This window comes from Rattus rattus, chromosome 8 (assembly GCF_011064425.1).
Source record: "Rattus rattus isolate New Zealand chromosome 8, Rrattus_CSIRO_v1, whole genome shotgun sequence".
In the NCBI taxonomy this organism is placed as follows: domain Eukaryota; kingdom Metazoa; phylum Chordata; class Mammalia; order Rodentia; family Muridae; genus Rattus; species Rattus rattus.
The window spans coordinates 112,291,745-112,309,509 of NC_046161.1; the positions used below are offsets into that span (position 1 = coordinate 112,291,745).

At 49.8% G+C, this 17,765-nt stretch overlaps 1 protein-coding gene across 1 annotated transcript in view; it reads right to left on the minus strand.

Annotated features, from left to right (window-relative positions):
- The window catches only part of Ulk4 (unc-51 like kinase 4), a 287,817-nt gene that overhangs the window by 120,843 nt on the left and 149,209 nt on the right, over nucleotides 1–17,765 (minus strand). The window contains exon 32 of the mRNA XM_032911193.1: nucleotides 13,949–14,054. Coding sequence (XP_032767084.1) covers nucleotides 13,949–14,054 — 106 coding nt within the window. The remainder of the gene's footprint in view (nucleotides 1–13,948; nucleotides 14,055–17,765) is intronic.

Here is a 17,765-nt window from a genome sequence, read left to right on the forward strand (position 1 = left end):
CTAGACAGTGACATGCCTGCCACACACCAGATCTCTGTCATACATGACTTTAACTCTAGACAGTGACATGCCTGTCCCACACACCAGACCTGTCATACATGACTTTAACTCTAGACAGTGACATGCCTGTCCCACACACCAGACCTGTCATACATGACTTTAACTCTAGACAGTGACATGCCTGTCCCACACACCAGACCTCTGTCATACATGACTTTAACTCTAGACAGTGACATGCCTGTCCCACACACCAGACCTGTCATACATGACTTTAACTCTAGACAGTGACATGCCTGTCCCACACCAGACCTCTGTCATACATGACGTTAACTCTAGACAGTGACATGCCTGCCACAACCAGATCTCTGTCATACATGACTTTACCTCTAGACAGTGACATGCCTGTCATACACCAGACCTGTCATACATGACATTAACTCTAGACAGTGACATGCCTGGCACACACCAGACCTGTCATACATGACATTAACTCTAGACAGTGACATGCCTGGCACACACCAGACCTGTCATACATGACATTAACTCTAGACAGTGACATGCCTGTCCACACCAGACCTGTCATACATGACATTAACTCTAGACAGTGACATGCCTGGCCCACACAGATCTCTGTCATACATGACATTAACTCTAGACAGTGACATGCCTGTCCCACACACCAGACCTCTGTCATACATGACTTTAACTCTAGACAGTGACATGCCTGTCCCACATACCAGACCTGTCATACATGACGTTAACTCTAGACAGTGACATGCCTGGCACACACCAGACCTGTCATACATGACATTAACTCTAGACAGTGACATGCCTGTCATACACCAGACCTGTCATACATGACATTAACTCTAGACAGTGACATGCCTGTCCCACACCAGACCTCTGTCATACATGACTTTAACTCTAGACAGTGACATGCCTGTCCCACACCAGACCTCTGTCATATATGACTTTACCTCTAGACAGTGACATGCCTGTCATACACCAGACCTGTCATACATGACTTTAACTCTAGACAGTGACATGCCTGCCACACACCAGACCTGTCATACATGACTTTAACTCTAGACAGTGACATGCCTGCCACACACCAGACCTCTGTCATACATGACATTAACTCTAGACAGTGACATGCCTGTCCCACACCAGACCTCTGTCATACATGACATTAACTCTAGACAGTGACATGCCTGGCACACACCAGGCCTGTCATACATGACACTAGCCCTAAATCAAGCATCAGAGACAACGGTTCCTCAAACGTGAGACAGAAACCTGCAAGGGCTCTGACCCAAAGGGAGGGAAAACTTTAATGCAGCTCCCTCACTACTGCGGCTTCAGTGCTAATTGAACTTCCTGGGATAAGACTAGTTGACAGGCCTGAGCAGAGCATCTTCCTCTGAGAGGAGAAGCTGGGGCTGGAGCTGAGGAAGTGAAAGAGTAAAGGTAGAGGGATGGAGAGCCACTCAGAAACCTTCCTGGTGCTCCCCAAAGCCTCTGCCTAAGTTCTCTGACGCTCTCTGCATGAATCTGAGGGAGGTGTACCAAGATGGCTCCTGCAAACCTGCCAGGCTCACACAGCAGGGAGGCAAGCCTGACAGCCCAGAGAGGAGCGCTCCCTAAAGAGTCCTGAGTGTTTAACTAAGACCCAAAGGCCATTCCTTATTAACCCAGGTGAGGCAACAGGAATTCAAAATAAGCCTTGAAAGAAACCAGCTGAGTTTCTTTCAAGCATTCCGTCTCCAGAACAGAATTCAGATATGCAGCCCAGGCCCACAGTAGCCACCTGTGACACAAAATGAGTACCGTCCCCAAGAACAAGGAGGTGCACCCTACAACCAAGGAAGGAGGGAGAGCAGGGGGAAGCGCAGAGAGGGTGCAGCTTTCCTAAGTAGCCAAGGACAGTGCAGGGACAGCGGGAGAAGATGTGGTCACAGCAAATTAACATCAGACCCTCAGGCAAAAATTCATGGATGTTCAAAAACAAAAAGTTCGTTCTGCATCCTCGGTGGGAAGGAGTTAGAAATGAGGGTGTGGGGCTCAGCTCAGCTGAAGGTAGGACTGTAGCAGTGACTCAGTCGGAAGAAAAGCAGAAAGGTGGTTACCTTGAGAGACAGAGACCACGGTCAGCGGGATGAGACTCAATTACATATAAAGTACATATATTTGTGTCGTGTGAACCATTAACGAGATTCAGCTGAGAAGGGGAAGCGTTGGGGAGAGAAATACTCTAATTGTTCAGAGTTTCCAAATTTTATTTTTAAGATTGTGTGTGTGTGTGTGTGTGTGTGTGTGTGTGTGTGTGTGTGTGTGCGTGCGCGCGCGCGCGCATGCGCGCACGAGCGTGTGTTAAAGTGTAAGCAGAAGGAGCTTGGCAAATGCAAACAGAAGATCGTAGGACCACACTTAGACACCTTCGTGGCTTTCTGGGAGAAACAGTGAACCTGGTCACTATTATCTGATATTTCAACATCCTGAAATGTCAGAGAGCCACTGTGTGAGGTCTGAATTTTACTTACAAATGAAAATGAATCTGTCTTAGAGATACTTAGTGACCTTAAAGTCCTAGAAATACCAGCAGGGTGTGTGGTTTTGTTGTTTTCGATTTCAGTAATAGGAAGAACACTCACAGTTGAGTCCACACAAACCAACATCTCTTCCTTGTGAAAATGAAGAGTAGGAAATATTCTGCTTATTGTGAATCAAGACAGGAACACTCCTATGGCCAGAGAATGCCTGTCACTTTCAGGATGGCACGGCTGCCCCTTCTTTCTCCCTGCCCTCTCTCCCTCCCTCCTAACCTCCATGTTTGTGCTGAAATGTGCTCAGGAGAAGAGAGGCTTCAACATCGATCAGCCCTGTATACAGCCCTCCTGCTCACCCCACCCCAATGTTCCCACCACGCAGGTCACGCAGGTCACACAGGTCACAGGTTGCCAGTCTTCTCCAGACAGGGCGTGCGTCTGGAAGGGGCCTTCGATTTATCCAGTTGTGCCCAGTCTCTATCAGTGGCTGCAACTTGTCAGCTCTCAACATCTGAACAAACATGAATCATGAGCAACTGGAATTAAAAACCAGTTCTGCTTCTTGTCTGTGAGATGTTTGGGCCTTCTGATCACACAGATGTTCTGAATTCATTTCCCGTCAGTGTCTGGTCAGCTGCTGACTAAACCCAACAGCTACAAAAGGAGCATCTTTGTAGGCTCCACCCCTAAGCCCCAGTGACCAGAGAGGAAGTAGTTATGCCTCCTTATGCGTGATGGCTCTCAGAGGGGACTACACAGCCACCATCTCCCTGCGGAAATGTTCGGTTTAACTTGGCCCCATATTTGAAGACATCAGACTGATTCAGAGTTATACTTAAGTCTAGAAATGCAAAACGTAAACATATATTTAGAGATAACATTTTATGTCTAGTAATTTTCAGTCTAATCAAAAGTTGTAATTTAAAATGAACTAGCATTAAGCAGGGGAGACGGCTCACTTGTTAAAAGCAATGGCTGCTTTTGCAGAAGACCCCAGTTGCCAAAACTCACACAGTGGCTCACAGCTACCTGTAACTCCAGTTCAAAAGATCTGGGGCTCTCTTTTGGCTTCCACTGGCACCTGCACAGTCTCTCTCTCTCTCTCTTTCTCTCTCTCTCTCTCTCTCAAAGCACTAACATCATTCTTGCACTTTTTTTTTTTTTTTCGGAGCTGAGGACCCAACCCAGGGCCTTGTTTTTGCTAGGGCAAGCACTCTACCACTGAGCTAAATCCCAACCCTAACATCATTCTTAATCACAGAGGCACTAGGTACGTTTGTCATTGCATGCATACACACATATAGAGAGATCTAGAAGCGAACAGAGATGTGTACCCACTGCAAATGGGATTTATATTAGCTACACAGAGACACACTGGCCCTGAAGGCAGAGAAAGGGGGATACGGACAAGGCTGTCTGTGGGCCAACATTAATTACCAATATCAACAAACAAGTAAAGAAAGAAGCATCATCCTCCCCCAGACCATCCAACGAGACAATGGCTTCTCTGAAACCAAACATCGAGTGAGACAACCATGTCCCCTACCGAACCCTGAGGAGAGAACGGTGAGTACACAGAGACTACAGCACCATGTCTAGATAAACACAGATGAAAACCCACTTCACAGATTGCCAGCAAGTCAAATCCAGCAAAGAACAAAGATCGCCAGGGGCTGGAGATGGCCCAGGATGAGGAGAGCCTGCTGTTCTAGCAGAGAACCCAGTTCAGTTCCCGACATCCATGCTAGGAAGTGCCTTTAGACTTACAACCCAAGTATGAATGACTTCCCCTGCAGAGTTAGGGAAGGAATCCTAAAATTCACAGATGCACAAAGACCCCGAAGGGCCAGAGCCATCGTGAGAAGAGAAAACCTAGAACCTTCATGTTCTTGAGTTCATATCATACTACTGAGTTGAAGGAACCAAAATGGCCTAGCTCTGACACCCTGAGCCACCAGCCTGTGATCAGTCACTGTGGGAGGTGGGACCATTGTCCTTGAATCACTATAGAGCAGTCTTATGGCTGCCTCCCTCTTCTCCCCACAGGGGGATTACAGTACATAGGATGCCTCCTGGGAATGAGAGTGGGATGAACAGGCAAGCCCACAGTCAGCCATACGATAGCACAGGGGCCTACCCAGAGTGCAGACCCCACACTAACCAGCACAGCAGCAGAGCCAAAGCCGTGTTTCCATGGACAGTCTGGGGTCAGTACAGCTGACCACGAGAGATGCTAGCACATCTGACTGGAGCCAGGGTTCCCGCCTGTCACAGGACAGGTCCTGCTGAAGCTCTATCCATGGGCACTAGTCAAGCACAGGGGACATGGATCTCTCTACCCAGGACTGGGTTTCGTGGCCTGGCATTGAGTGTCAAGGCAAAGTCCTGTACAGACCAAGTACCCACAGGCAGAGAGGAGGGGAGGCTGTGCCTGGGCACCAGGGCAGTGTGAGCCTACACTTCTGCCTGTAGACGCTGACTGATCTACCACCTGGACTTAATTCCTTCTTAATTCCTCCCAACTGTCAAGTTGGTGGACTTTTACATTCCCTAGTAGACAAACCTCTAGGCAGGCCTGTGTGGGATCATTTAGCTTCCCAGCATGCCTGCAAGGGAGTGTGTAGTTAACTAGGTTAACTGAGGTGGGAAGGCTGCAGTGTTTAACAGAGAACCCCACAGCCTCCTATGTTTGAATGCTTGGTCCTTAGTTAGTGGAACTGTTTGGGAAGGATTAGGAGGTGTGGTCTTGTTGAAGGTGTGTCACTGGTTGGGGAAGGGGGACTTTAAGGTTTCAAAAGCCTTCTCCAGGCTCTATCTTGCTTACTCTCTCTGCCTGTAACATATAAATAAGATGTAAGCTCTCACCTATTGCCCCAGCACCATGCCTGCCTGCCTGCTTGCTGCCATGCTCCCCACCTCTGACGCTGAATCTGTCAAGACCTTTCTCTCTCAGCTTGCTCCTGCAAGCAGATTTTATTTGTATTCTTGGAGTTGGAGGAGAGATGGTACAGGCCATTCTCCCCTCTGTGGCTCCCTCAAGGACTCTTGCTTTGTTGTTATGATAAAGCTGGATGCTGAGGTGCCTTGCCCCGTGCCCTAGGCCCTGTGGAAGTATCTTCCGTGCATAAAGAACTAAGTGAGCCGATATCCCTGAGGCAAAGACTGCAGGAGGGTCTTGCACCAACACTAACATTTATTAAGGCTTCTGCTCCTGAACGGTTTTATCGAGCATTAGTTGGTGACCATTCTGTGGGGATGGGATGACAGGGATGAGCTGTGTTGGTAGTGCCAACCTGCTTACTGTGTCAACCTGAGAGGGTCCTGCCTCCAGATGATTTCAAACATAATAAATCCTCCCTTTTTCAGAGTAATTTATGAAATTGACTGCGGAAACAGGCATTTGAGTGTCCCACGTACATGCCAGAGCCATCAGACTGAGTCTCCAGCCAACAGTGCCGACAGTGGGAAGGCAGAACTAAGGAAGTCCCCCAGGAAGAAGGGTCAACTTCAACTCAGAACACTTGCTTCAAAGGGGATCTGTGTGGAGTATCCTGAGCGAAAGGTGAGTGACCATGCGTTTGGGTTGACCCGCTGTGGAAGAGGTCATACAAACTTGTATAGTTAGACAACAAAAGCACTGAAAGTCACAAATTGTCACCTACCCCAAAACCTTGCTGTGGTCATCAGGGAGGCTTCTGCCGGCTGATGTTCTGAAGCCTTTACCAACAGTCTCAGCCAAGTGGCTCTGTGAGGGTCACTCTTCAACCGTCAGCTTCTGGGATCTGGCACATCTGTGAAGGATTCCCTAACCAATGGCCCATACCCTATGTATGGGCAACACCACACTCGGGCAGTGAATGGAAGAGAAAGTGAGTCGAGCCCTGTACTACCTCTCTGCCTCCTGATTGCTGCGCCACGTGATCAGCCTCCTCTTCTGCTATGGTGGACTGCACCCTAAAACTGTGGGCCACACGAACCCCACTTCTGTTGATTTTGTCTGGTATTCTGTCTAAGTCGGAAGGTCACATGATTTTGGCTCTTCACCTGTGTACTGTTTACTTCTGTTGCTGTGATAAACACCCCAACAAAAGGCGATGAATCAGAGACACTGTGTTTATCTTGGCTTACAGTTTCAGAGGGACACAGTCCCTCACAACAGGGAGGGTACGGCTGCAGGAGTGTGAGGCTGGCCCTGGCAGTCAGGAAGCAGACCGGTCACATTTCATTCTCATACAGGAAGTAGAGAGCAAGAACAGGAAGTAGGGCCAGGCTACAAGGCCTCAAAGCCCAGCCCTAATGAGGCATATTGTCCAACAAGGCTCTACTGCCTACAGTTATAGAACCTTTCCCAACAGAATTACCAACTGGAACCAATGTCCAAACACACCAGCTGGGGACATTTCACATTTGAACCACAGCCATCTGCAACATCCCCCTCCCAGCAATCATGACGCTCTGTCAGGCAATCTGTGGGACCTTTACCATAGGAGCCACTTCCCTAGGGACCTTCAGCTCACAGTGGGTTAGCAGGACTGGCCAGGTCTATACATTTTTAAGTATGTTATTAATCTCCAAACATACTGAGAGCTAATGAGTGGCGTCTACACAGGAAGCACCTGGGTTTTCAATAACATCATCCTTCAAAAGAAACAACTGCCCCAGCTCAATGTGCAAAAACTAAAGCAAGTGCCAGGGCCAGGTGGGAGGTGGAACAGAGCACCCAGTGGCACCCCCGCTAAGCGGTGTCTTGCCTAGGTTCTGGCTCGACGAGCATCAGGAGGGAGGGGGCCTGGGCCAGGCCTCTCATCTCTGGTCATCTTCCGTCTTTCCTGGTGGGAGCTGTGTGTCTGAACCCCGTTACCCACCTTTGGTCATCTGAACAATGAGGGGCTTCAACAGGACAGAGCTGCTATGGCTCCAAATGCCCTGATCCAAAGACAGTCGCTCCCAGCTAGAGGAAGCACTCGGAGGACAAGACACCTGCCACACAAGGGTGGGACCTGGGCTCGGATTCCCTGAACCCAGACAGAAGCTAGGACAGTGGTGAATGCCTGTAACCCCAGCACTCTTTCTTGGTGAGATGGAAGGCTCGGGCAGGAGAATCCCCCAAAACTCACAGGTCAGCGAGGCGGCCATTCATGGTGGTGAGTAGCAAGAGGTGGTGGGAAGTAGGGACCATGCCTGAGGTTGTCCTCTGACCCCCATACATGTATTCACACATACGTGAATACACGTAGTATATACACATTAAAAATAAAACAAATGGTCTGCTCAAGGAAACAATGGGAAAGGGGGTATTCCAGGCGAGGAGCAGAGAAAGAAGGGGGGAGACACTGGAAGAAAGATGTGGAAATACCCACTTACAGGAAGCTGTTCATTGGATGGTGAACAATGACCTGTTCGCACTCCAGTATTTGTGAGGACCTGAGGCAGGTAAGAGAGGAGCCCTGACTCAGCTCACGGCTCAGTGTGCTCATGTCTGACAGTACCTGGCTTCCATATCTGCAAGTGGAAGGGCCTGTAGTCTACTCTATCAAAATGTTCCCCTAGATTGCTGCCCTCTGGGGTCTCACCTCCTAAGTGTCTGGGATGCTAAGGGCTTTGACGATAAAACGCACATGAGGAATCTCAAGTCTGAGTGATCTCTTGATAGTCAGCTTACAGTCAGAGCAGCGGACCCCCGAGACAGAGAGCACACTTCACCCGTGAAGGGGAAGGATCAGCCTTGTTTTGCGGTGTGTGGAGGAGTTATTAAATGCCTCCATAAAGTTTTATTACTGTTTTAATCCCATTAATAGCCATCTTTGCTTTAATGTCCTGCATGCTGAATCCTCTAGCAATGAGCTGCGGTAACTGCCGCCTGTATGAGATTTGTTTTCCCTCTAAGGATATAAAAGAGAAGGCACCAGAGAGCTTGGCAGCGCTGGCACCATCAAAGGGAAGAGGAGAGGCAGATGCCCCATGCTTTTTCTGTGAGTCTAACCTGCTCTTTCCACATTTCTGTCTTCAGTTCTCAAATGTGGCAGAAGGAAATAAAAGCGAATGTTCACCACATCAGGGAAAGCACTTACACAGGAAACGATTTACATCGTAATAGCCTGATTCCCTCACGTTAGCTTCCCCCCCTGCACTGCATCTGGAGACAGCAAGGCTGCTCAGTAAACGTGATACAAGCACGAATCAGCATTTCACAGCCCAGGAGCTCAGTAGCCCAGAGGCCAACCTCTCACACTGTGTCCCCAGGTCCAGAGCTGATCTCCATGTCCCCCAGTCTCCAGCTTGCTAATGTGAAGTGGCTGTCTGGGGTCTTGAACAGAACTGAGGCCCTCGATCCCATGATATCGCTCCTGTGTTAGGAACTCAGGGAACTGACAGAAGATTTGCGATGTCTAGGAAGATGAGGCTAAGCTATGGGCAGGCAGACTGTCTGCCATCCTAGTTGAGAGGCTGTGAACTCCAGTACTCATTGGGGGCTGACACTGATGCCCTACATATACCAAAGGATAAAGGAAAACAATTCCAACCAAACACAACCGATCATGGAACACCTGAAGGGCCAGCCTCCTTGAGCCACTCAAGTCTGACCGCATGTCCTGCCCCATAGGATGTGCACGTGTGAGCTCGCACACACTGTGCTCTGCCCATAGCTCCTCTCAGGACCAGCGGTCTGGGCCTCACTGTTATCAGCACTTCTTCCTTCCGTCATCCAGCGCTTTCACCCATAATTCACTTAGGCGTTCTCCCTTTTGAATAAGAGACAACTGATTCCCCACAGTAGGGACACTAGTCTAGTCTTTCCTTCAGAGAAGCCCAGGAGAATGCTGAGGGGATGGGAGAGAGACGCTCAGACCAGCAAATGCCATTACTTGTGCTTCTTCTTTGGGGAGGTTGTCTATTCAAGTCTTCTCTGCATTTGTGAATGAGTGCCTGTGTTTACCGTCATTGAGTTGTAGATGCTCTTTATATATTATGGATACTAGTTTCTCTTCAGAGATAAGGTGTGCAGGTATATATTCATTCCTCTGTCTGCAGGAAAAGGAGCATTGCCTTCTCTACTCTTCACTGACAAGGAATTGTAAGACCCTGGGGGAATGTATGCCATGAAAGAAAGCACCAGGTACAGTGAAGAAGAAAGTCAACCACGAATCAGGACTGATTACCAAACAAACTGTCAGTAAATGAATGCTAGAGCCACGCCTGTGGTGCTCATCCACCAGAAGTGCGGTTCATTTCCTCCATAAGCTGTGATCAGGCCAGACGGAGCCCTCCTCACAGCTGTCAGCTTAGTTCTGTCTCCTGGGTGCCCGGCTGCAGGTCTCCTCTGGGCCTCGCCTCCATTAGCACGTTTACACACAGCCCCAGATCTCCCTGATGAAGCCTTCCTCTTCAATTATCACCTCCTAACAGAACTGTCCCTTTGTTCAGAATCCTGCAGTCACCCATTTTGAAAATGAGTCATTTCCCACTTATTAACAACAGGGGCTCCAGAGCGCTGGCTGCTCTTTGCTGGTTGGTGAAGGCTAACTCAATTAAACTGGCACCCACAGTCCTTCTTGCCACTCAGCTGCCTGCGGCTTCCCTTCCCTCCTCCTCATCTTCAGTGGTCAGACATGATGTCAAGCTGACAGGCTCACTGGCTCTTACTACTGACCTTAAATGCTTATGCTAATGTTGGTGATTATGCATGGAGAATTTACATATATTATCATTTGACTTTCAAAACAAACACTTGGAAGTGGCTCCTGCCTCTCTGGAGAGAGGAGCCTCGGCTTCTTAGAGAGTAAGCTGCAGACTCAGATTCAAACCCACGCTGCCTTCTCCAAATGCTCCCTGAACTTGTGGATGTGCCCTCTCTGAGGGAAGATGGCGGTAAAGGCAGGCCTCTGGGGAGCTCCTAAGCACCCACTGAAGGCAGAGCTGTCTGAGCTCTTTCACCAGAGTCTCAGACTCACTTTCCATGGAGTATTTTCCTCAACAATCTTCACGTTTCAAAATCAAATCGGGCAAGGTATGGTGCCATATCCCTTTAATCCCAACACTAGGAGGCTGAGGCAGGTGGATTTCTATGAGTTCAAAACCAGCCTGATCTACACAGTGAGTTCCAGGACATCCAGGGCTACATAGTGAGACCCTGCTTCAAATTTTAAAAGAAGTTTGGAAAGAGAGGAGGAAGCTTGTTAAATGTCTTTTATTGAAACCCTTTTGGGTGGCTGGTAAAATGGTTTTGCTATTTCAGAGCATCTGAGCCTGAAGAATCCTCAATGAACATGGAGGAGTGGGCCCAGCAGGAAGCCAGACAGATGGCATCGAGTAAGAAGGAAACACATGGCCTGTTGATTGACAGGTCAAAATAAAGAGAAGATAAAAGGAGGGGAACTCGGCCGCTGCATGCAACGTTTTAGCTCCCAAACATGGGGGCGTAAAATCCCAGCTCAGTCCCAACACAGAGCAGACAGAATTTGCTAAATGCATGATGTCTTTTACTACACATAGTAGGTCCACATAGAAGGGAGATGGGCACTTCAGTGTGGGGGAGGTAGTGCCAGGGTTGGTGCACATCAATCACATGGGTGAGCTACACTGCATACAGCACAGCTCACTGGAACCTCCTTACAGGGAAGGTTCTGGCTGGGAGATCTCAGGGTGTCGTTGTCCCAGGGCCACCAGCAAAATGGGGAAGGAGGCAAGGCTGAGCCCTGGGATTCAGAAGCTTGGGATGGGAATTGGGGAGTGGCGGGGACCACGGTTACCTCTTAAGCATTTGTATCTCTTAACTGCCTCACGGATCATCTTACCTTAAATCCTGCCAACCTCATGTATGGCCTTGCATGCAGTGCTGGCACCTGCTCCTATGCCAACAGGGTATCAGAGAGGCTGAGTCCAGGAAGTATCTAACTGCACCAGGAGTGAAGCACGGCAGGGGATTCTCCCCGGGGAAACAGGACTAGTTTATGCGGCGTTGTTTCTGGTGGCTTTACTATGCTCTGGGCCCTTTTCCAATGGTTCATGCCCATTAGCCATCTTCACCCTCCCCTCCCACCTCCAGGTGGGTAGGTGTGATGTCATCATCTGCATTACAGAGCCAGAGACCCTAAGTAGCCACCTCAGGAATACAGTGACTGAAGGTGTCTTCACCCCAGCCCTTGCTGCTCTTCCAGTCCCCAGCCTGGGACAGGGTTAGTTCAACATCATATGTATTCACACGGCTGTGCAGATAAAGCCCCTTACCCATAGACTCACTGCACCCGCCCGTCCGATTGTGCTCTTGCAAAGGTTTAAGACCCAGTTTCTGCATAACTAAGACGTGTAGAAGTTCCAAGAGAATGTATTTTAGCACATTTTAGGGATTTTTCTCAGGTTTTACCATGCATGTCGCTGCCTACTTCAACTCCATTGCTAGGGTAAGCACATGCATGGGGGTGAGCACATGCATGAGGGTGAGCACATGTGTGAGGGTAAACATGTGCGTGAGGGTGAGCATGTGCATGAGAGTAAGCATGTGCATGGTGCATGATGGTTACTACAGAAATGGGGGTAGGAGTTGGAGACGTGGCTCAGTGTGAGAGTGCGTTCCTAGCACGCACACAATGCAGCCCACAATCACCCATCACTCCGGCTCCACTGCAGCCAGTGCCCGATGTCTGAAGGCACCTGCACTTGCAAATATACCTTCACAGACAGGCAGACAGATATAAAATTTGAAATAAAATAAGTGTTTAAAAGAATGAGACCAAAAGCAGACCTTGTGGCCTTTGTAATCCTAGTCCTAAAGCGGCTGAAGCAGGAGACACATGGCAAACGTTGTATGTTTCCTCAGGTGCTGCTAATGCCTCTCCGGGAACAGGTTTGCCAACTCGTCTAGTAAGTTTGATTTTTGAAATGGGACTTACCATGCAGCCCAGGCTGGCCCTGAACTCTTGATGCCCCTGCCGTTGCCTCCCTAGTGCTGGGACAACAGGCATGTGCCACCCAGCTTTGGAGGTTATTCGTAAAGGAGTGTAAGAGGGGCTGTTCCTTCATTCTTACAGCACAGACAATTCTCAAAGTGATTTTCTGGTCTCTTGAGTAAACACTGATTTAGACAGATTAATATAAACTTGACAAAAAAAAAATCAGTGTTTTGATTCCTGACACCCTGTGAACCATCGAAGACAAAGAGAGCTCCTTTAAATGCCTCTTTAGAGGTGCTCCGTCTTGCTTTGTTTTTTGTTCTGTGGCACTGTGCTGCTGTGTTGTGTAAATCTGTCACCCTGACAGCTCTGCTGGGAATGCCAGGCTGGCCCTCAGATCCATTAGGGAAATGTCAAGGTACAAGATGAGCCCAACCTCAGCTCCGAAATGTTAATAACGCTGATAGTTTTCAGATAGAAGCAAACAGTCTCACCCTGGTTTGTAATCTCACCCTGTTTTAAAATAAAATGCTTTTTAAAAAACCACCGAAACCACTGAGTTATACAGTAACCCTTTAATCCAGTGGTGCTGGTTCATGGGGTGAGAGTCAGGAGTTCAAAGTCATCCTTAGCTGCAAGAGCACTGAGTCACAGAACTGCTCTGCTCTTTGAGGCCAGATGATCCTCAAGCTTCACGGAACTCCAGACCTCTGTGTCCCTGGATGCCCAGGCTGTGGCCCGGTGACACTCATAGCCTGACCACCTCTGTGTCCCTGGATGCCCAGGCTGTGGCCCGGTGACACTCATAGCCTGACCACCTCTGTGTCTCCGGATGCCCAGGCTCTGGCCTGGTGACACTCACACCTGACCACCTCTGTGTCCCTGGATGCCCAGGCCGTGGCCTGGTGACACTCACAGCCTGACCACCTCTGTGTCCCTGGATGCCCAGGCCATGGCCTGGTGACACTTACAGCCTGCCCATCTGTACTCATCATGCTCTGGCCTCTACTGTTGCTGTAGTAGGAAGCAGTAGATTCTGAGTTACCACTGCCACCACAGGCTGGACAGTCCAGAGGCCACACCTCACCCCGATTTATGAGCCACTCATCGTGGAACTTGAAGCTCACACCGTTTCTCTCCTCTGTATATTCCTTTGCCTCCCACCATATCTGAAGCTGCCTCACCCTGGAGATAGCCCACAAGAACCAGATGCAGCTCAGCTCTGTCCACAGACTGGGCAAGGAACTGCACAGCCATGCGCCCGAGCCCCACAACCTTTGCTGGCATGGTTCACTCTCGGGATGGAAGAAAACTGAAGCAGTTGAGTGCACAGCATGCACATAAAGCAGAGCTCCAACACCTGGGACCGAAATATCAGAACTGCGATTGGTGACGTCATTATCGAGGCTGACCTTGGAGATCAGTCTAACAGCTGGTCGTTAGCCGCTGGCCCAGCAGCTCTGGGTGCTGAAGAGCGAGGGTTGCTCTTCCAGGGTTCAATCCCCAGCTTACCTTGCTCATAAAGCAGCTGCATGTTTGAGTCTTTGTAGGCCACCAGGTTGTTGAGTAGAGCAATCACACTCTGCATGGTATTACCCAGAATGCTCTCCTGATGCTCCTGCAACAGACCAGGCAGAAACACGTCCTGTCATCCTCAAGACAGACCACTTTTCTCCTCCACTCTTCCTTCTCTTCGGACACAGGAGCGCTGCAGAGATGGAGTTAAACCTCCACTGCACTCCCCACGTCAGCATCGTATGAGCAGAGCTCAGACTACTGGTTTACCGTGGGAAATAACTAAACAAGGCCTTAGTTAAAAGTCCCCAGGTACCACTGGTGTCCTTCTCAGTTCCAGGATCCCAATGCAACTGTGTTTCATTTACAGTAAATTCAGTTTTTGCAACAAATATTCGCTGTGCCCCAAATATCCACTTGGAAGTAAAGATGGGGGTGGGGTGACTAGAATCCTGCTGCAATGGAGCCCGCCTCCCAGCAGACGCAGAAGGCAATGAACCTTGAGCACACTGGAGAGCGGCATGAGTGCAGAGGGTAGAACTCATTGACAGCAAAGAGCAGGAAACCGTGGTCTGGGGGTGGGGTGGGAAGAGCTGCAGGGCTGAGGGGTGTCCTGTGAGCCATGATCTCCAGAACCAGCATGAGTTTGTGTGCTCTGCTCACTGTTCCTTAGGTTGTGCTATCTGGGGCAGAGGGTGATAATGGCGTTAGCAGCCGGGACCTCATCGGTCCAAGGCTCACCATTCTACCCCACAAAAGCCATGGTACTGAGTGTCTGTTTCCAGAAGGACTCATCATGACAGCCACGGGCTTCGTGAGAGTTTGCCAGCAGAACATCGCCTGCCCCTCACTCCTGCACTTGGGCATCCACACCTTGGTCCAAGTCCGTGACTGAGTTTTCTTAGGAAGCTATCTACAGGCGCTAGTTTTGAAACTCACTCCTCTCATGTCTCATGGAGCACTCTCTCCTGCCTTCTGGAGAAGCCCCTCACCCCACTTACCTTGTCCTTGTCTACTGCCAACACTCACATCGGCCAGACTCAGCAAAGCCTTGTCTGAGACACAGGCCTGGTCTATAAGGCAGCTTCCCATCTAAAGGCCTGTTTCCATGCTCTTCTCTGAGTTCTGAGTCATGTGAACATATACTTCCCATAGTATGCTGACATTTCTGTCCACTGACTAGGCATGACTTGTGACCACCTCCTGGGCAGTTAACTGCACTTGGTCAGAAGCTTTAAGGGCCAAGAAGGTGGTCATCAGTCCTCTTCACCATGGCTGTGACTGCCAGGGATCAGAGAAAGACCATGGGCAAAGAGGCCAGGAGCTCCAGGGTAGAGAGGGCAACGTGTGCCTGTGACTGGGAAACATTCGCAGGACAGACCCAGCCTGTTGTGGAGAGTTCTGACTCCATGCTGGCTGGGCTGCACCTCTCTGACACAAGACAAGGTGTGAGTGTTCCAAGTACCAGTGTCTAACACTGATTTCAGAATCAGATGTGCACAGAGCGCTCCTGTGTGGATGTCCATGATTCAGCATCTCCCTGACACTGGCTTAGGACGATGGATGTGAAGGTGGCTGCAAGCCCCCAACTCCATCCAGTTTTGCTCACCGCTCGGTGGTAGAAGAAGGGGGTGATAATAAGAGCCCAGACGACACAACATGCTGTTCCCGATAAGTAACTAATAATACAGAGCAAACTTGTCCTCTCTGAGGGTGCAGGCCAATCCACCTTCAATTTAGGTCCTTTTTGGAAATGACACAAGCGCCCCTTGCTCACAGGCCACAGCATCAGCAAATGTAGCCCAATCTCACTGCAGATAGATCTATTGATACCCAAGTAATCGTGATGGAAGGTACCCCTTCTCCTGTTTCCATTTTCAAAGACATTGTCTCATTAGCACCCAGGGAATCACTTTTGGCCTGGAAGCCACAGCAGTGCCCAGATTCTAGACTTCCTTTCTGGGATTCTGGGTAGGAGGGAACCCCAACAAGAAGCTGAAATCTCTCTGAAAGTCCTGGTCCTCCAGAGACCAGCAATGGAGGCTTTCTTGAGCTGTGGGCCAGCATTGCTCCTTGCTAAAGTCCTTTCTTCAACATGGCGGTCAGCTTTAAAACCTCATACCCCTGGCCACTGAGAAGCCACATCAGATCCTAGCCAAGCAGGGTGGGCTTCCAGCCAGGAGGTCCCAGTAACACCTCAGAGTGAAGGCCTTCGATAGCCACTCCTCTCATTCCATCTGCAGAGGCCTGTGGCCCTGAGAAGACACAGTCTCACCAACATTGCTGGGGGACTGGGGGACTGGGGTACTATGGGTTTGGTGCAGAGCATAAAGAGGAGACTGCGGACGGCTCCCTCTCTGCTCTCAACACTGTTTCTAGCTTCTTTACTTCCAAGCCCTTACAAACCTGAACCCCACATAGCCTACACTGAGGACTTTATAAAACTTATGTTCTAGAGTTATCTTTGCTTGCTTTATTTACTATAGGTAACAGGCTTCTACATGGTGGAGGGGAGGGAGGGAGGGAGGGAGGGAGGGAGGAGGGGAGGGAGTAGAGTCTGCACAGATGTTCTAGAGTTATCTTTGCTTGCTTTATTTACTATAGGTAACAGGCTTCTACATGGTGCAGGGAGGGAGAGAGGGAGGGAGGGAATAAGGGAGTAGAGTCTGCACAGACGCCTCTCTCTTCACAGTGAGGAGGCTTGAGAGCAGCTGAGGACCACAGTTGTGGCAAAGCCATGGAGAAGGCACGAGTGTGGGTAAGCCCACACCCGCTAACATTTATCAGGTTGAGTTACTTCACCTCTTAGACCTTAATAAGATTTGTTCCTGCTCATTTATTTCTTTAAGGCAGTGCAGAAGATTTTCTGGGGACAAGAACACGGAGGTAAGTAAGTGGGCACATCTGCGGTGGCCATGTCAGGAGACAAGGTTTCAGTGGAGTAGAGCTGGAGGAGGAGGTAGCTTTGGTCAGAGGCCAAGTCATGGAGACTTGTTCCAGTGGGTCAGCCCTTGCCCTCCCCCAAATGTATGCCTGAGTTCCAGGGTGAGCAGACGGTAACAGGAGGCAGGGTAACTTATCCTTATCTCCACCCTAGACTCCCACCCCCATCCCACAAAGTTAGAGCCCACAGCACTGTGTTCTCCTGACATAAGGGAAGGAAGAGACAGGCAAACACACAGGGCCTTGCAGTTAGCTCTTGGAACATGGTGGGGAGTCCCAGCATCAGCACTGGCAGAGTCCACCCCAGCCAGCCTCAGTATAGCCGGGTGGTCAGTACAGCAACATGTGAGAGCTTGCTGGGTGCAGAGTACAGCCCGCCGAGCACATAGCTCATTTCGCATCTCACTTCGCCCTCACAAAGGCATGGAAGGGCTCACTTCTTTCTACAGATGAGGGCGGAGGTGACCATGACCAGGCACAGCTTGTCATATGCTCCACAGTGGCAAAACCGGAAGCTCAGTCTGGGCTGGTGGAAGCCCTGCCTCTGTGTGTGCAACACTGAGACGGGTTATAGAAGTTGCCGGTCAGGCTAGCCAGTACTCGGGGTGGGCCATGCAGCTGCACCTGCAAACCTCTCAGGTTATCTGAAAGGAGTGTAGAAGTAATTGGGTTACTCATGCGTGAATCCAAGCACTTAGAAAGCAGAAGGATCACCTGCATTTAAGGTCAACCTGGGCTACAGAATGAGACCCTGTCCCCCAAATAAACAAATTTAAACCAATCTGGATGTGGGGTAGGGGAGGGAAGGAACCCTGGAATACTGATTTTGGGACACAATGGGTAAACATGCCCCTCTCCCTTTGTGCTACAA